Source organism: Rhinolophus hipposideros, assembly GCF_964194185.1.
Source record: "Rhinolophus hipposideros genome assembly, chromosome: 9".
Classification (NCBI taxonomy): domain Eukaryota; kingdom Metazoa; phylum Chordata; class Mammalia; order Chiroptera; family Rhinolophidae; genus Rhinolophus; species Rhinolophus hipposideros.
The window spans coordinates 47,782,654-47,803,294 of record NC_138055.1 but is presented as its reverse complement, the minus strand read 5'-3'; the positions used below and the strand labels follow the sequence as shown (position 1 = coordinate 47,803,294).

Below are 20,641 nucleotides of genomic sequence, written 5' to 3'. Positions count from 1 at the left end.
CATTAGTTATAAATCTGAAATGAATTTCTTATTTTGTTGTTTATAATGCTCATTGTGTTGGCAGCAAATAACGAAGTGGTGGATTTATGCTATCAATAAAGCATTTTACATAAATAATCAGGAGGCCAAGGAACAGTTAATAAGGCTTATGTCTGCACAGTAATCATTTTTATTTAAGGCATTTACTAGATTTTCTTTTTTTTCTTCTCTTTTTAATAACAGGAACGATTTTTATGCCCAAACATTTAATTCTTTTTTCCATTGTACAAAAGAAGAAAAATGAACTGTTTAAGTAATGTTGTATTAAGTTTCAGCTTGGACAGCCAAAAATTAAGGTTTATACTAAAAGTTGTAATACGTGATGAAATCAATGGCCCTCATTATTGTTTCACAATATTGACTTCACTATGTCTGAAAGTGTAGGATCAGATCAACATGTCCATAACTAGCAAGTGAAATATCACTTTGACTCTTTTAACATGATTCACTTGTTTAAAATTGATTTAGTTTTTCTTGTTAACTTTCAGATTTATGATTGACTCGTTGCAATGTGGAAACGATCATTCATTCAGTGCCCTTCTCACATATAATAAATAGTTTAATAGGCTATTTAAGTACAACCCTTAGAGTGGGGAAAAATTAAAAGGCAGTGGTTAAAAAGTTCTCCCCTCCCTCAAAGCAGTGTGAGGAAAACCTTTGATATTACATCCATAAGGCTTTTTTTCAAAAATAACACGTTTCTCAGCTAAAAGGAAATGGAAAGTTGTGGAATGTTTGCAGAGAATGACCTTAAAATAAAACTACCTGAAAAAATACAGGAGTCTTAATTATGTAGAATAACTAATTGAATTCATCAGGTAATTATTTTGTTTTTGTCTTTGAGTACCCAACTTGAATTTGACCTTTTGAGAATTTTATGTATTAAAAGACAAAGTTTCAATTGGGAGCAACATAAAAATATGAGCAGGGAAATATTCTGGGACAAACTGCTCAGCCTTTTTCTTGGGAGATGAGCTTATATTCTCCATTTTGAGATCATTTTTCTCTCTTCCCTTCTTTGTTAAAACCTAAAAGAACACAATATATTCTTCAAATTTAAATTTAGGATTTTGTTGAAGGCCGCAGGAAAGGGACATTATGTTGTTATTGCGCATGTAGGTTGGTCCTGTGAATGTTACTGTCAAACGGTGGCAATGCTCTGATAGTACTTTTGCCACCTGACCTGGCTGTGCTTTCAGCTGGAGTAGTGAGTGGGCTGAGGAAACTGACCAAGACCTGTGGAAGTCGGTAAAAGACTGCATGAAAGTTTCTTTCCTTAGGCTTTCTCTTTAGTACTCTGTTATCTTCAGAGGATGCAGAATTAGGTTCTGATAGAGCAAGACGCCTAATTATGTTGCCGAGTTTGTACAATAAGTTGAATATAGATTTTGACTTCTCAATAGTGAAGGGAGGGGTGCTCCATAGATAAATGACACTCGTTCAACCGGGAAGAATGTTTAAAGGAGTCAGAGACTCAAAGACAATAGATTTTCCAGGTTGATGGCTCTATTCAGCGTTCTACAGAGGCAGTGGAAGTATATGGGTAACATTCCTGCAGCAGAGTTTCCTTTCTCCCCACGTGTTCATAAGTAGTAGGGGTGGGGGTTGGGGACATAGGGTACTTCTCCCTCATCTATAGCCCTGCCTGAACATAACATGAAATCTCATAGGGCAGCTGATAAATTCCTGATTTTAGATTCCCCCAAACGAGTGCACAAGTACAGTATAGGGGAGGGAGAGAACTGGATGAATAGAACAAAGTAGGAAAGGGTTGTACTGTTACAACCCTTGTATGTGTCTACAGAATGAGGTGGGGAGACTGGATTGTGGTTTTAGAAATACTGTGTTTCCCTGAAAATAAGACCTAGCCAGACCATCCAAATAGGAAACAGCAAGGTCAGTGCCATGGCAGGGTCCAGGAGCTTACAGTGGACCAAAGGCAGTAGTAGGCATGAACAGTCCAAAACTCTGTCAGTCCTGAAGCAGTAAGGCCAAAGGATATAGGACAAAGGAAACTAACCCAAATGGGATCAATAATCCAGAGATGCCAGTGAGTCAAGGTGTGTCGAAACATCACACAAGTACTAGCATACTGTTCCTGGGGACACGACTCTTGGATTGCAGTGGTAACAAGACAGGGCAGAGCTGCAGCTTTTTGCTCTCAGGCTGATGTCTAGGAAGTGACTGTATAGGTCCCCCTTTGTTCTCTAGGGCTTGCTGGCTGTTATAAATAGCAATGCCCTGTCTTCAGAAGTAAGACTTGTTTTCTAGAGGTCAAGGAAAAAGAAGAGGCAGAGGCTTCCACTAGTTAATCTAATGTTGTGTCTCTCTATTGCTGCCTACCTTCCCCTCCTCACCCCAACAATATCATTCACACACACCTCCATTTGCAGTGCCCTTACTAGGCCCATTACACATGGAGATTCCCTATGGGATGGTGCTTGGGGACCCTCTCAGGATCTAGGGAATCATGCTTTTGAAAACTTCTCTGTCCCAGGTTATTCTGCCATTTTAATATGACTGTCCCCACCTTCTGACCTCTTTCCCTGCCCACTCACAACTTTGACAATCTTTGGTATAATTTTAAAGAGCATTGATTGTCCTGACTCTGCTTTGATATGTGACCTCAATTACACAACTTCACTTTCTGGAGTTTCTATTTTTGTCCTATGGAAAATGGGGATGACAGTATCTACTGCTGGGAATTATCGTAAAGATTATGTAACATGCTGCATGTAGTTGGCACATACATCAGCATATGTTGAGCTCCAAATATATGTTGAAGCCACATTATAAAACAACAACAACAACAACAATAATAATGATAATAATGATATCCCCAAATTGGCAGAGCCTGTAGCACCTTGATTTGGTGGTCCTGGATTTTAAAGCCTCCTTTCTAATATATGACTTAAACTCTGTATCTGTTTATTTTTATATTATTCATTTGTTTATTTTTTTTATCAGCTGGAAGTTTCTGTGCAAGTCAGACATTTGTCATGAATTTAGGAATAGTTGGAGGTATTTGTTTCTTATAACTTTTCAATAGCTTCCGAGAGATTTTTGAGTCACTAACAAGTTCTTGAAGTCCATGTGTGTTTGCAGGCATAAATTTGAGCATGTATTCTTAAGTTTAGAAATGTATGGAAATGGTGTAGGTTCCTCAGTGTGGCTTATGAATAGATCCAGAGATAGCCCATAAAAGACTCATGGGTGAGGTGTGTAAAGAAGCATCAGTGACACAGACAACAGTTTAGTGGTTACCAGAGGGTAAGGGGGTGGGGGGTGGGAGATGAGGGTAAAGGGGATCAAATATATGGTGATGGAAGGAGAACTGACTCTGGGTGGTGAACACACAATGGGATTTATAGACGATGTAATACAGAATTGTACACCTGAAATCTATGTAAATTTACTAACAATTGTCACCCCAATAAATTTAATTAAAAAAAAAAAAAGAAGCATCAGTGGTAGAAGCAGCACCTTGTAACACGCTTCTTGTAGGAACCCAAGGCACATCACTTTATGAAAACAAGCGTGATTCGTTTATTGAAGGCAGCACTAAGAGAAGCCAGGCAGCTATCAAAGAAAAGAAGAATGTAATGTTCTTTATCATGCCATATTGTTGCTTGTTCATTGGTAGAATTCATGTTTGTAACAGGGCATTGAAACCTGAGGGCCGGACCCAGGGGTCGACCCTCTGACCCTCACAACCACTCCAGGACTCTCTTTTAGACCTTGAGGTCTGGTTTGAGTCTGTGAGCCCGAAAATGTTAGTACTTACCACAATAGTGAGAATAATTTATTTGTAGATTCCCTTGGTGGAACTCTTCTTTCTCTTTACTTAAAACTAGTTCATTAGGAAAACCTATGGGCTTCTATGAAAAGTTTTAGGGGCATTTAAATGTGCTACCCCACTGTTTTATTTAAACACGAAGGGGCTAAAATGTGTAAAATTCTGACTTCTACTTATAAAACCTCTATTTAGAAAAAAAAGTACATGTAGATTTTAAAAAAAAACTAGCCTCCATATATTTAGGTCCATACATTTGCTTTTCATTTCTGTATAGATATAGAAAGTTATATTAACTCAGAAAATATTGGTCGTTTGAAAATGCTAAATTGGTCAGGTCCTTATTGAAATGCTTTCCACTGTGCCACGTTCTAACCTCATCTTGTTTCAGTCACCCCCGGCCCTAATCTACCTTCCCAGTTTATCTCCCGTGTTCTCCCCATTCCTACCCTGCGCTCTGGAAATACCAAGCTGTGTGAGATTCCTAGACCCACCGTGTTTCATAAATGTTCTCACGAGCTTGCAGGTGCAAATGGTAATCCCGTTGCCCTGCCTGCCTTTGTCTAATTTGCCCCCAGGAGGAATTTCTGTTCTAACTGCTCTGCTCTCTCACGGCTTTACTCTATTAGCCTCTAAGACTAAGTGGCTTCTTATCTGGTGCTCTAACTGCTTTCTCTGCTATGATCTGCGGGTATTTATCTCACCGTACTGTGGCTGTCTGTATTTTTCTTGGACCTCTCCTTACCAATGGGGAGCACCTGAAGGATGGATTGGATTCATCGGCAGTTGTCACTCAGCAACAACTCAGTCTCTCTGCCAGATTAGTCCCCCAAGAGGTTGCTACACTGTTTGCTCGTTTTTCTGAGAAACTAGACCTCGACTTAAAATCTGGAGTGGAGACAAATTATTTGTCCATAACTTGACATTAATAACTTTTCTTAGTGTTTATTTTTGACTTTCGATCTTTTTTCTGTGACTTTTACTTAATTGTCAGCATAGCATGTATCTTACATGTCATGTGTTATAGAGTATGTTCTTTGCGGCTGTCTGAACTTCGTAGTCTTCATCTTTAATGGTTCTTCAAAATTACATTGCGTGGATATAGCATAATGTAACTTTATCTTTGGATAGTTTGGTTTCTTCCCCTAAGTGTTACTGTTATAATATGGCGGTCATAATGGTAGATTAGACATATTTATAAACTAAGAATGCCACAATCAAAATATCAAGTGAGAAGGACACAGTGGAATTGGAGGACACAGTTACTAGGCTGTATAGGAAGTGCCATGGGGTCCAGGCTCACAGACTAACCCAGGATGGGGAGCAGAAGCCCGTAGTCACAGATGGGAGCCCTGGCTGTGTTTATAGATGTTTCTTCCTTCCCCTTCGTGACCTGCCCGAGTAAAGAAGCAGTGTGGGCAGAGGAAGGAGCCAAGGATCTGGATTCAGAAAGCCTTGCTACCAGCCGAGCTTGGTGTCCTGTGTGTAGCTTTGGACCTTAACCACTCTGAACACGTCCTCATCTGTACAGAGGATGTCTGTGGCATGTCATTCTTATAAGAAGCAAATGAAATTCAATAAGGGGAAGGAAAATACATTTGTGGGCTTGGCACAGAAATTTTTTGGTGCGATTTCATCCAATCTTTATAGCAACCCTGTAAGATGAGCTGGAGGAGACGAACTTGTTCCAAGTCACACTGATAAGTGCTGAGATCCAAACCCAGTTCTTCCATACCCCAGTCTGTGTTCTGACACTTTTTAGAGAAACATCATCCCACTAGATAAATCTGTGCTCTCAAATAATGCAGAAGTGCCAATTCCACATTCTCTATACCAAGGAAAGTTCAAGAAGAAAAGCATGTAGAAAAAGATGAACAAATTGAGAGATTTAGAATATTTTTTATTATTGACCACTGTTGCATAAGACTACTTAAATCTCTGGTAAAGAAATGGTAAATCCAGTTGTCAAAACCTGACTTCAAGATATGACCGTGGCATGAGACAAACAGTTGGTGCTGTAAATGGAGAATTAACTAAGATCCTATGAGAGGATGAAGGAATAGGGCATTAGTAAAAGTAGACCTTTGTAAAGAATTGGGCATGATTACATCCTAGGGGCTCTTCTAAGGAGACATAAGTATTATAGAGCTAGAAGGAAAGAGGGAGAAGCCAGTGGTTCTTCTTGCATTGGGAGGATGAACTAGAATCAGATGTAACCCAGGGCTGAGGGACTAGCTGGGGGATGTTTGCAGTATTTTAGACAAATAGGAAAGGAAGCTATCATATTACAGCAGTATAATTAATGAAAATTTTCATTTATTGACATTCTCCTTCTAAAATATAAGTTGGATTGTGTCAGTATTGCATAGGGTTAGAAGCCTTTGTTTTGGAATCAGTCTTTTTGGGTTTGAAACTTAACCATGTGACCTTGGGCAAAGTTTCTTCATTTTATTCACCTGTAAAATGGGGGAGAAGAATAGTAGCACTCATGGTACCGATTGGTTGGGAGAATTAAATGAAATAACGCAAGTCAGCAGCTTAACACAGAGTAAATGTAACAGTATAGAGTAAGTGCTCAGTGTATGTTTTTTATTACCATGTCACACTCTGCTTAAACATTTTCTGTTGACCTTCAGTGCCTATTGGATAATGTCCCAAACCCTTATAGTCTTTTAAGATCTGTCTCCATTCCACTCCATAATCTCCATGCCAGAGGTCCAAATGTCTTCAAGAGCCTGGCAGGTAAAAAGCAAGCTAGGTGAGGCTATGGCAAACTGGGGGCCACACACTTCATCTAAAGGAGCTATCTGCTACTCATTCATGTAGCTCTTTGCTTGTGGAAAGTGAGCCCGGTATGGTTACCTTTGAGGAGATGTTGGAAACCTGGACTTCCTGTGAACTTCCCGGTTAATATATGTGGACAAGTCAATCAGAATTCTTAATCAATACTCTAAGACCAAACAAAGCCCGTCGGCAGGCTGGGTATGGTTGCAAGCTTGCACTCTCTGCTTCATGCCCTTCCCCAGTCTTGCATACTGCTTACTTCTCCTTGGATAGACTGTATTCCTTTGTGTGTTAGTGCTTTTAGACATGCTAGTCACTCTGCCTGGATTGGCTTTGGTTCTTTCTCCACTGGGCTGCTTTGTTCTTTTAGACTTGGCTCAACCTGACTATTTTCTCTGGACTATTCTACTTCTATAATTTCCTCCTTCGTGATACTGGAGATTTTTGTAGATCATTCAATTCATTTGCTTGTTTTTTAAAGAAATAATTATTAAGCACCAAAATGCATATCAGCTATAGCCATAAACTGGAGTCCCTACTCCCCTGGTGCCTATTTCTGGAGTGATGTTCATGTGTCAGTGCTCCTACATGAAAGTGAGCTCCTGGATGGTAGGGACCATGTGCCATTTGTCTGGTTTCCTCAGCAATTAGCCCAGTGAGCCTGATACCAGTGTATTAGTGTCTTCTTGCTGTTTTAACAATTTTTCACACACCCATCGTCTTAAAACAATATAAACTTAATTATCATACAAACTTGCTATCTTCAGGTCTGAAATGATTTCACTGGACTAAAATCAAGGTGTCATCAGGGCTGCATTCCTTCTACAGCCTCTACAGGGGAATCTGTTTCCTTGCTGTTTCCAGTTTCCAGTGCATTTCTTTGCTTGTGGCCCCTTCCTCCATCTTCAAAACAAGAAGTGTAACATCTTCAGATCTCTGACTATGACTTCTTTTTTTTTGCCTCCCTCTTCCACCTATGAGGACCCTTGTAATTGCATTGGATCCTCAAGGATATTCCAGGATACTCTCCTAATCTCAATGTCATCTGATTAGCAACTGTAATTCCATCTGCAACTCTAGTTCTCTCTTGCCATGTAATCTAACATATTCATAGGTCATGGGGATTAGGACATGGGCATCTTTGAGAAGGCCATTATTCTGCCTACCATAACTGGGAAGATGAATGAATGAATGAATGAATGATGCATGAAACTCTCAGAGGGTGGGACCAGTGTTGTCCTAGCGACAACAGAGCACAAAAAATAGTAAATATCTCAGACCTGAAGAAGTTGCTGATCAGTTGAATTAGGGTGGTGGTGGTGGTGGTGGTGGTGGTGGTGGTGGTGATTGGAGGTCTTCCAAACCTTCCTTCTCAGATTAAACATCTCTGACTCTTTCAAATTTTCCCTAACATCTCAGATTAAGATCAGACCCCTTATTTTATGTTCCCAAAGGCACTTTCCCTAGAAATATTTCATTATGCTTGTGATGCTAGTTTAATAAATGCCTTCCACTAGATTTTACAGGTAACAAGTGCAATAAAACACATCTATCAGTGTGTAGCTTTGAGCAGAGTACCTGGAAAATATGGTCAGTGCTCAAAAATTTCCTGAGAGGATGAATAAGTTAGAAAGAAACTAATTTAGTAGTTTTTTTTCTAAAGACTTAGAAAAAAATGAAGTGTTTAAACCACTTACTACTTATTCTGCATTGGAGCTTTTTAACCTAGGACCATGGGCTTTCTGACATGGCATCCAAAATTGGGAGGACAAGTATATGTACTTTTTTCTCATTGGGGAGCAAATAGTGTTTATCAGATTCTTCATGGAGTCCATCACCAAAAAGTGGAAAAGAAGCACTGCTCTAAGAGTACAGAGTTCAGAGACAAGCTTATTTGGCCATGGTACAGAGAATGAGGATACTGTTCAGGGAAAGACAGACGGACTTATCCTCACTGAAACTAACTGGGCTTTTGTATCTTTTCCCACCTCTAGGAGAAGAGAGCGTGCTGCCTCTCCTGACACAAGACTCTAATTCCAAAGCTCGCAGGGGTATTTTGAGAAGAGCCGTATTTTCTGAGGACCAGAGAAAGGCTCTGGAGAAAATGTTTCAGAAGCAGAAATATATCAGCAAAACAGACCGAAAGAAACTTGCCATCAACTTGGGACTAAAGGAATCACAGGTACTAATTGAGCAGGGTAATGTCCACTGCTCCTGATTTCTGAAGGAATACAGTGTACGCCATTCATTTGGCAAATATTCGTTGTAGGAGGCTGGACCCTGAAGTGTTATCGAAATGATTTCATAATTTTTTTAGTGGGTGGAAATATATATCACAATCCTATTTGGAAATAGGTCTGTATGCTTAGAGGTCTAGGTTTTTGCCTTATTAATTCTTCCCAAATGAACAGAAACACAAAGGATGTGGCATTTACATCATTAAATTGTTTGCTGTTTTCAGAGAAGCAAGCTACTCATTCTTACACAAACAGAAACCAATTTTCTTCTTTTTCTTCATTTCCAATCCAAAATCAAGGTATGAATGAGTGACTCATAAATACCTCTTAATGGATTTCATTATTTTGCATTTCGGGCTTATGTCAAGTAGAGTTAAGTAATTTCACATTTGCAACACTTACAAACCTTTCTCATACATCGATATTTCATATACTTTTGAATAAGACTTTCTGGCCTTTAGGGAAGTGCAGAATACTCCACTTAAAGTTTGGCCTGCTAATGATAAATAATTAACAGTATAAGGCTCTAGCATTTCCTATTTGATCCTTATGATTACCGTACGAAATAAGCACTGTAATCATCCACATTTTCTAGATGAGGAAATGTAGAGAAGGAAACACAAGTCCAATGTTATGTAGTAAAGCTGCTTTGGAGCTGGGCTCCCACCCCAGGCAACCTGATTCTGGAGTTTGATTTCTCCCTTCCCTGGAGCCACCAGGTACAAGATGTGCAGGGCACTTGGCTAAGGGGGATGGCAGAGACTGAAATGCCACAGGTACTCTGCTTGCCAGTCTGGCTTTCCTGATGCAGGGCTACATTCACCTGAATTTTTTGAATTAACATAAAGGCAATGAAGGGCTAGCCGAAGCTCTGTATTAACCACCATACTCTGTTTTTTCCCTCAGTACAAATGACCTGGTTTCTAACTGGATTTTATTTAAACCAGCTATTTTTGGGTGAAGCTCTTGCTTCCTTTCCTAAGGAACTGATTTGTTGCCCCCACCTTTTCTGTAGTCATATGAAGCAGTATGTGGTGTGTGTGGTAGAGGTAACAGGCCTAGATCAGCCCATCTGTGCTTTCCTCATTGGGTGGTAATTAATGAGTTCATACCCTTAATTGACTGCTCTGTACCTCAGTTTCTCACTTAAAAAATGGGGACAAATATAGGAATTCTGTGTCACCGAGCAATTTTAGGTGTATGACAGATGAATCAGTAGCTATATCTTGATGGTCTAATGTGTGCATGACACTGTGCTAAGTAGGCAGTAAGAGGGAAGGTTGATAAGTACTCCTTAAGATACACCACTTGCACCCCAGGAATTTATACAACCAACTGGGAAAACAAAGCAGAAGCTGATGAACACCATACAGGAGACATCATGTGGTAGGTTAGATATACTGCCAAGAAAAGGAACTAGATCAGTGGTCCTCAACGTTATGTATCTCTGGAGCCTCACATTAATTCTCATCTCTGGAAAGGACAGCCATATGACTGGTCCCTATACCCGTAGGGAGCCTAGTGATGGAAGTGTCTGATCCACAGAGGAATTGTGGGTCTGCGTGAGGACCACACGATGGCTTGGTAGGCCTGGCCTGCATCACACTGGTATGGATAAGAGAGTCCAGAATCGGAGGGGAGAAAATGCGTACGTTTGGGAGGTCAAGGTAGGGGAGGCTCTGGTTGAATAGAAACTTGAAGTAGGTATTAAAAGATGTAAAGTGGCTAGGTTTGGTCTGATGGTGCTGTGAGAAAGTGTGAAAATCTCAGATAGTACATATAATCTTAAAAATTTACTATGGAAAGAGAATGCAGCAAGCATGTTAAAGAATATTTATGAGGGGGAGGACCATAATCTCTCCACTCCAAGAAAACAAACTATTTTCTTCTTTGTATGTTATCTTCCAGTTCTTATCCACAGGCACATAGTTTTACATATTTGATTATATTGTTTTTAAAACTCAGGTGCCACAGGAATGAATGCTTTTTATCTGATGGAATTTGGTGAACATCTCAGAAGTACTTTAACATTTTCTTACTTGCGTATATATCTAATTACACAATACATGGTATTTATTATGGTAAATTCAAACAAAAGAGAAAGTGGAAAAGTTAAAAATAAAAGCTCATCTATTCCCCTTCCAATCCAACTCCTTGGTGACTACTGTCATTTTTAAATGGCTCTTGTTTGAATTTATTGGATATATTGTATTATTTTAAAAATAAAATTGCATGTGTGTTGTATATGCACTAACATATAGTCACCAATACTTGCATAACGACTACCATGTGCCCTTATATTTGATGTCATTTATCCTTAAAATGACCCTATGAGGTAGCTACTTCCATTGTTATTTTACAAATGAAGAAGCTGAGACCTAGGATTGTGTATATATATATATATATTTTTTTTTTTTAAAATAAAAATGGGATCATACTCTGCATGTATTTTGACTTCTTCTGAAGGACATTCCAAATCACCTGTGTAACCAGCACACATCACACATTAGAACATCACCTGGGCCAGTCGCCCCCTGCATAACCCGTCCCAGTCACTACCTGCTCCTTCCACTATGCTGACTTCTAACAACGTAGATTAATTTTGCCTCGTTTTGTACTTCTTGTAAAGAGAATCATTCAGTACATATTCTTTGGTATATGGCTTCTTTTACTTAACATGACGTTTGTGAGGTTTGTTCATGTTGTGTGTAACAGTAGTGCCTTCGTCTTCATCACTGTACATCAGCACATGGAGTACCACAGCTTATCCATTCTCATGGGCATTTGGATTGTTCCCAGTTTTGGGCCATTATAAATAATGCTGCTGACAATGCCTGTTGTTTTGCACTTTGCTTTTTTCTCCCCCATTTAAATGTCATGGAATATTTCCTTTCATTCCAGAATGTACATATTTACTTTATTCTTTTTTAATATCTCATAACAGACCATTGAATGGATATATCAGAATTGGCTTAGCTATCCTCGACTTTAAGTTACTTCTAATTTTCACCATTACATATCTTCATGCACTTTTAAAATATATCTGTAAGGTAGGGAACTAGGAGTGGGGTTTATAAGCTCATGTACATTTTAAATTGTAATACATTAAAACATTTATTTCCAAATATAATATTAATATATTTAGTTATATCAAATTTGCACTCTTAATAACAAATGGTCCCTTTTTACAAACTCTCCACTGTTTATAATTTTTAAAAAATGTAGCCAATGTCATTGGCAATGGTATCTGTTGTTTTGTAGTTTGAATTTTCCTAATTACCAGAACTTGAGTATCTTAATCATTTTACTAGCTACTGTATTTTGCTGTGTATAATGCGCTCCTGTATATAACGTGCACCAACATTTTTAGCCCAAAATTTCAGGGAAATGAAACTAGTACTACCCATGTATAATGCGCATCCTTAGTTTTCCCTCACAAATGTGGGCATAAAAGTTCACATTATACACAGCAAATATATATTATGTATATTATATATGTAATAACACATCTTTATCCATTCCTCTATCAATGAATACCTGGATTGCTCAGATCTTGGCTATCATAAATAATGCAATGGACATACCTTTTTAATTAGTGGTTTCATTTTTTTTTTTTTTTGGATAAATACCCAGAAGTGGAATTGTAGTTCTAGTTTTATTTTTTTGAAGAACCTCCAATAGTGTTTTCCATAGTGGCTGTACTAATTTACATTCCCACCAACAGTGCATGAATATTTCCTCTTGACAGCCTCATCAACACTTATTTGTTGACTTTTTAATAATGGCCATTTTTACAGGTGTGAGGTGATATCTCATGCTTTTGATTTGTATTATGATTAGTGATGTTGACCATCTTTTCATGTTTGTTGGCCATCTGTATGTACTCTTTGAAGAAATGTCTGTTCAGGTCCTCTGCTCATTTTTTAATCAAATTGTTTTTTTGATGATGAGTTGTAGGAGTTCCTTATATATTTTGCATATTAACCCTTATTGGACATATCATTTGCAAATATCTCCTCTCAATGCAATTCTTCTCAGAACAACAAGTAATCCTAAAATTTATATGGAACTGCAAAAGGTGTCAAATAGCCAAAACAATCTTGAGAAAGAAGAACAAAGTTGGAAGTATCACACTCCTTGATTGCAAACTATACTACAATGCTATAATAATCAAAACAGTATGATACTGGTACAAAAACAGGCACATAGATCAATGGAACAGAATAGAGAGCCCAGCAATAAAACGTCGCTTACATAGTCAATTAATCTATGACAAAGGAGGCAAGAATATGCAATCAGGTACAGAGAGTCTCTTCAATAAATGGTGTTGGGAGAACTGGACAAATACATGCAAAAAAATGAAACTGGACCACTTTCTTACATCATATACAAAAATAAACTTAACATGGATTAAAGATTTAAATGTTATACCTGAAACCATAAAACGAGAAGAAAACGTAAAATTCTTCAACATTGTTCTTAGCAGTATCATTTTGGATATGTCTTCTTGGGCAAGGGCAACAAAAACAAAAATCAATAAATAGGACTACATCAAACTAAAAAGCTTCCAAGTCTCTGCTTTTAATTCTTTTGGGTAGATTGGGAACTTTTCACATTTATGGTATCTGTATTTGTACATAAATTTCTCATTTTTATGCACTCAGCTCTATCTTTTCATTTGTAGCCTTAGTATTTTATGTCATGCTTAAGAAAACATTCACCTCCCTAAGACTATAATGATAACTTCTCATATTTTCTTCTAGAACTTTTGTAATTTTGTTTTTATTGTTTAGCTATTTAATCTATGTGGAATTTGTTTTTGTATTTGGTAAGAGGTAGAACCTTTACTGTATGACTTTTCCCAAATATATACATTTGTCCCAATAACATTGGTTGTGAAGAAATTCCTTTCGTGATGTTTTTTTCATTGAGATCTCACTAAAAAAAAAAGTCTAGATATTCACAAAATCTAAAGGAAGAAGAAAATAATGAATGTGATGAGAAAGGCAAGAATCACTAATGGGAACAAATAATAGTCTTAGTGAAAATCCATTAGAAGTACTTGGCAGGCTTTCTAGGAGTAAAGGCCCACTGCAAATAATAAATGAGCTCATGAATGGAACCAAATGCTCTGGTATATACACATTAGTACTGTTTTCTTATGAAAAGCCTTAATCGCAGGATTGTAACTGAGATGGGAGTCTTTTGAACTCAGTTGCCGGGAGTAGGTTTCTTTTGTAGCCGTTTTAAACATTGTCAATCAAGTTGAAAGAATGAAGAAATTGTTTTGCCAGTCTAGAAAGGGTATCTCAGATAGAATTTTTTCCTTCATTGGAATAAATTTTTAGTTGTTATACTTTAATAATTGTTTCTTTAGGTGAAATTTTTTTTTTCAGTTTCCGTTGTAAAAATAGACATCTACTAACTTGTTTGTGCAAGGATGTAATGTAATGCATGGAAAACAATGTGATTGGCTTTTAAGATTATCAGGAAAGCAATTGTGAAGTTCTCTGCTCAAGCACAATTGACTGCACAGGAGGTAACAAGGTAGGTTAATAGTAAAGAGAGACTCAAGTGGGGTTGCAGGAAGGTATGGCTTAAATTAGAAACCACCATCCTAAGTACTTTTGGGTTAATTATAATCAGTTGTCATTTATTGAGCCTAATTTTCAAGTTTGATAAATCCTGGGAACAATCAAACTTGGAAACTGTAAAGCCTGAAATTTATCAAAACATTTTGAAATGTATTCTTATTTAGCCTCCAAAAGTTCGTGATGTGATCCGAATGTTTATAAGAGCCTGGACACTGGAGTGCGACAGTCATAGATTCTAGTCTAAGTGCTTCCATTTTACTAGGTGTCTGACCCTGAACTGATTTATTGCTCTGAACCTCAGTTTTCTTACATGTTAAAGGAGGAATTCTTGCAGTCATTGTGAGGATCAAATTATATAATCCACATAGAGTACCTGACACCTGGTACAAAATAAACACTCAGATGCTATTACTAGTAGATAACATTTCCTTTGAACAAATAATTTAGCACAGACTAAATGATGTTTTAAAATACCTAAGAGAGTTAAATCAGTCTCAAAGATGTCAAACTTACAGGATGTAATCAATTTACCAAAGTAGTTTTATTTCTTAAGTGTGCGCTGGGGGGTATTATACTAATTTCTCAGATATTTTTGAAGGAGCCCATGTGAAAAGCCACAAGGACTTTGCTAGACTGACTCTCATCATAAAGTAGAAGGCATAATAGGGGAACTTACAGTTTAAAATACTGAAGAAAAGTAATGTGGAATAAGTGATCATTTTGTCCAATTATTTTATCAATAGGTGAAAATTTGGTTTCAGAACAGAAGGATGAAATGGCGGAATTCCAAAGAAAAGGAAGTGCTTTCCAACAGATGTATCCAAGAAGTAGGCCTTCAAGAGGATTCCCTCTCTCGATCTGCTCTGAGTTTCCCTTCTCCATGTCCTTCACTCTGGGAAGTCTCCCAACAGCACTCAAGTCCAAGATGGAGGGAGAATTCACCAGAACCTCCAGAAAGACTAATCCACGAGAGTTCAGGGGCACAGCCTTCAGAAGCAAATTCACTACAAGGTGCCCTGTATTTGTGTTCTGAAGAAGAACCTGGAGACAAGGGTGTACTTACTGCAGTCATCTGAATGGAAGCATTCCTCCATGTTAATTTAAAAGAACACTTAACTAATGTTTAGACTGTAAAGCCAACTAGCTTGTGCCTCATCAGTGCCTAAAACTAATGGAATGATGCATGAACTAATGCTTTAGGAAACCCTCCCCAGTTTTCTCTTATTTGGGTCCTAGACTCAGACTTAATTTGTAAGTGGAATAGAATCGTCCAGAAGGAACTGAAAAGAATGAGAGAAACAGTTGGCTCAGTCCCTGCTCTAAGTATGTGTATATATGTGTGTGTCTCTATGTGTGTGTGTATATATATAAATATTCATTAAAATACATTAAGAGAAACTAGTTTCTCTTTAAATATTGCATTGAACAAATTCATTTCCTTTTATATGAAGAAAACCCAACCATTAATTTTTTAAAATGTAAAATGAATACAAATTTTTATACCATAAGAACATGTTTCAAGAAATCCTCTATTTTCTAGTTTTTCAGTATTCAGCAGTAAATGAGTTTTAACAACTCAGCAATCCTAATCAAATGAGCCACTGATTACACTGCAAGTATAATATACATTTAAATTTAATGCAACAAACAAACTAGGAGAATTTCTGAATGTAACTATTAGTATCCATAATTTCCAAGCCTCTGGACTTTATCAGGCCATCAGTGACGGAGGTACCCATTTAATTAGTGATTATCTCTTAATCTCTTCTCTGTAAGGATGGGCCTTATTCAGGGTTTGCAAAGTAAAATGTCATTAAGGGCCTGTCAGGTAAGAAAAGGGCATGGCCCACCTAAAGATATTTAAGTTTAATAATTTTTAAAATATTGTGTTTGCCAACAAGACATCTGTGCCAAGCAGTTTGTAACCTCTGGCCAAGACTTAAAGAAATGTCACAGTTCTTTAAATGTTCCCAACTAGACTTCAAAACACGATACCGGTGGAATCTATAGTGATTTCTGTTTGCATTTGTAGTTATAGACTCAATTTTCCACTTAGGTGGTATACACTATATATATTAGGTTATTTTTATGTATTAACAAACACCATACAGATGTTTTATGTTTTTTGAGTCTCTGAAATGGTATTATTATAAAATTGCATTTCTGGTAACGATTTGCTTAATCTAGAAATTTTTATTCCTGGTCCAAGAAAAAAATTATGCTTCACTTTGAAGGAAATGAGGCAGAAAAAGGAAATGATGTGGTTTTGAACTAGGTTATTACTAATCTGTGGACAAGAAACATTATTAGAAGTTCATGATGTGGAATTTTGTTAGTGAGAAAGCTACATAAAGAGAGTGGCTTCTAATTTGCTTATGTTCTTAGCTATAGTCTTTGAGGGTTTAGGATTTAGAAAAGATAGTATTTTACCACTATGCCATACACCTGAAACTAATATAATATTGAATGTGAATTGTAATTGAAAGATAAAAAAAAGTATAAGAAAAGTCAGTATTTCAGAAGATAATAGTTTTAGTCAGCATCAGGAAATTATTTTATATGAATAGAATTTGAATTGGTGTGTGCCAGCCTATCTTTATCACAAAATCTTTTATTTAAAAGTTATCTCAGAGGAAGCTTGTCTCAGTGCCTCTTTGTGGGAAGTAGAGGTAGGGATTTGCTGACAACAATCTAACTTTTAAAACTTGAAAAAGATTTTTCTTTATTTTTCAATTACAGTTAACATACGGTAGCATATTAGTTTCAGATGTACATCAGTGATGAGACATTTAGATAACTTACGAAATGACAACTTCTGAAGGGATCACCCCGAAAAATGATTTATAGTGTGGCTTCTTTTCTTTGTTTGATGTTAACCTCATTTTCATTTATTGGGTCCTTTCTATGTGCTAGAGACTGTGCTAAGCCTTTAGGGTAGGTTACCTCATTTAGTCCTAGTGACAATAATCTTATAAAGTAGGTACTATTTCTATCAGGATTCCTGTTATCCAGACAAGGGACCTGAGGTCGTGTGGTTAGGGTAATTGCCCATGGTCATGAGGTTAATATTAACCAATGGGATTTGGACCCTGGAAGTCAAGTTTCAAATCTTGAAATCTTACCAACCATGTGGGGGTGTATACCACTGTGGAATGTATTCACCCAGCAATGGGATGCATTGTTAAGACATACATTTGGGGGAATGCCATGAGATTTATTAAAGAAATTCAGAAGCACATTATACTTTACAATCTCTTATTTGGGGAATGGTTTTCTCTTAAATAGTCTTTTAATTTTGAAGTTTAGGAAAGTAAAGAATTGCAAAAGCCCTTATGACACTTCCACAGAGAATAGCCGCATAGGCGTGTTTAAGTGTGAAATGGAAATGTATTTTTTGATCACTCATTGCTAAAAATCATAAAGTACTTATCTATGGTCACTTTTTCTTTAGAATAACTTGAAAATCAAATGAGAGAAACTGTCATGGCCATTGATTACCCAGGTTTTATAGTGGGCTAATTGGTACTTAAATGATCTTTCCCTAGGATTTCACCCCAAGCTCTGAGACCCAGCAGGGGCTTCTCTCTGTTAAATTGCCTTGATATTTGATTATACAAATAAATATTTTAATTGGTTTCCACTTTGGAATACATTAAGTTTTAGGAAAAATACACTTTGGTTGAATATATGAGAAATGCTTAGGAAAAACACACAAAAACATATGGGGTCTGACAATTAAGTTCGCAAACTCATCCTAAAAAAAGTGCTACATACCTCATTACTGAATATCACTATGGTCACCTTCAAAGTACTCCCCTTGGGAAGCTATGCACTGATACCAGTCCACCCTTCAAAGCGATTTCGGAGCTCTTTTTCTGGAACGGCCATCAGAGCTGTCATCGTATTTCCCTTGATGTCCTGTATGCCATCAAAACGTCTTCCTTTCAATATTTCCTTTATCTTTGGGTAAAGAAAGAAGTCACTGGGGGCCAGTTCAGGTGAGTAGGGAGGATATTCTAATACAGTTATTTGTTTACTGGCTAAAAACTCCCTCACAGACAGTGCCATGTGAGCTGGTGCTTTGTCGTGATGCAAGAGCCATGAATTGTTGGTGACAAGTTCAGGTCATCTAACTTTTTCACGCAGCCTTTTCAGCACTTCCAAATAGTAAACTTGCTTAACTGTCGAGTTGGTACAAATTCATAATGAATAATCCCTCTGATATGAAAAGAGGTTAGGAACATCTTTGCAACAAGTTCACGAACTTGTCAGACCTCGTACACACATACGAGGTCTGACATAAATAACATAAATAAGCCTGCTATGCTTTTACTTGGCCTTCACTTATCTGAATTGTTGGAGAGAATTGCTGAGCTTGATATTGTAACTGACAAGGGTCTCTCTTCTGTCTTAACTTGTGCTCTGCTAGCCTTCCGTCCACCTACTCTGTAGTTACGCATGTATTTTCTTTTGTTACCTAGATGCTGACTCCTTTTCTCCGTGTGATAACATATTAGTATATATGTTGTCTGCTTTCCAGACAAACACTTCTCTAGTAAGCACCAGGGCCATAGAAACCTGGAGGCAAAAGTATTTAAAATTTTTGAAAAGAAATTGTGAAATGAATCTTAAGTGGATGAGAAGCAAAAGATGGTGAGCAATATCCTCTAGCTTTTATGAAGCTGACTATTTTATAAAGCTTAATATAATGGGTTGGAAGTATGTAAGCAGATTAGGAATGATCACTGGATCTGGAGACATAGAAGGCACCATCATTAATGTAAAAGGCAGCTCTATTTTTATCGTAATGAGGTGGTTTGAATGGAGAACCCAGTTATTTAGTCCAGTTATTTCTCAAACTTTATCCATACACATGAACATGCCAGAGCTTCTAACCAGTCAGATATGTGCTCATATTTGGACATATATTTCATACATACTCTTTGACATTCACACCTCTTTCTCTACCCCTGAGAATTATTATACTTAAAGTTTTTCCACTTTTCAAATATAAAATTGCAACTGAACATGCTTGTTCAAACCACACATGTCCTTTCTAGTCCCGTTCACTCCCCATTCTGATGCATTCTTTAAAAAGCTGCATACTCCCCAACATGCTCCATGACCCATCCCTTGATGACCAGTGATTTCATCAAGCTCTCCTGGCCTTTAAAATAGTAAAGCTCATTCCATTGTATTCATAAGCTTGTTAGATACTGCCTGTGCAGTCATCTGAAATCCACAAAAATATTTTTTCTTCCTGGATTTCAACACTTACTAGGCACTATGTGTGAGGACCTGTCCTTAGGCTCTATGAAAACAAATGAAAAAGAGCATGGCTCTTGCCTTCAAGGAACTTATAATCTAGTCTTCTTGCCAAACGACTTTCGAAATGTTCTGGGCTGCTGGTGACTGGATTCAGTAAATTTGGGGCAAAAACTAAACTGATGTTCTCCAAAAGTCCCCATCTCTGCATTTGCAATGGTGGGATTAAGTACTCCACTATTCAGAAAAATACAAGCTTCTTCTTGGCATTGTTGGGTTTCTGTGCGTGCTCTCTGCCATTTGGGGCACATGGGTCCAAAGAGGAGTCAGAAAGACTCCAAGGGTAGAATTCAGTAACTTTCTTTTGTTCATAGTACACCCTACTATCTATTTTCTTCTTTTTACCTTCTTAGCCTCAAATCAACCTGTACTCATGGTGGGTGGAAAGAGTGCAGCAAAAGTAAATAACACAAGTTGGGGGAAATAAGGATGATGAGTATTCTTGAATATGTAGGGAAATTTTTACTGAATAAATTTATATCCTTTATAAACTATTTCTGAAATAACCAACCATATTTAATAAACAACTACCTTAAGAAGATAGGACTAGCCCCACAAAGATGATTCTTAACTTCCAGCTATTAGTTGGGTTCTCTTACATTATTATTATTATTATTATTATTATTATTTTGGTTATAAAAGTTACACATGCTCATTATAAAGAAACACACTTGAAAATACAGCTAACAAAGAAAAATTTATGTGTGATTCTGCCATATGGAGATAGCCAATTTAGCTCCTTTGTGAAAAATTTTCACTTTTGAATGGATGTATATGCAAATGTGTGTGTCTAAACAAATTTGGATATAGTGTATATCCAGATTATCCTGCTTTTTTTTAGTGAACTTTATACAGAGAACATTTTCCCA

At 37.3% G+C, this 20,641-nt stretch overlaps 1 protein-coding gene across 2 annotated transcripts in view; it reads left to right on the top strand.

Annotated features, from left to right (window-relative positions):
• The window catches only part of DBX2 (developing brain homeobox 2), a 34,888-nt gene extending 16,808 nt beyond the window's left edge, over window positions 1–18,080 (top strand). For both annotated transcript variants that reach the window (XM_081059926.1, XM_081059925.1), the window contains 2 exons: window positions 8,611–8,798; window positions 15,191–18,080. In XM_081059926.1, the coding sequence (XP_080916052.1) occupies window positions 8,611–8,798; window positions 15,191–15,523 (521 nt within the window). In that variant the 3' untranslated portion in view covers window positions 15,524–18,080. The remainder of the gene's footprint in view (window positions 1–8,610; window positions 8,799–15,190) is intronic.
• Window positions 18,081–20,641: the final 2,561 nt, after the last annotated feature.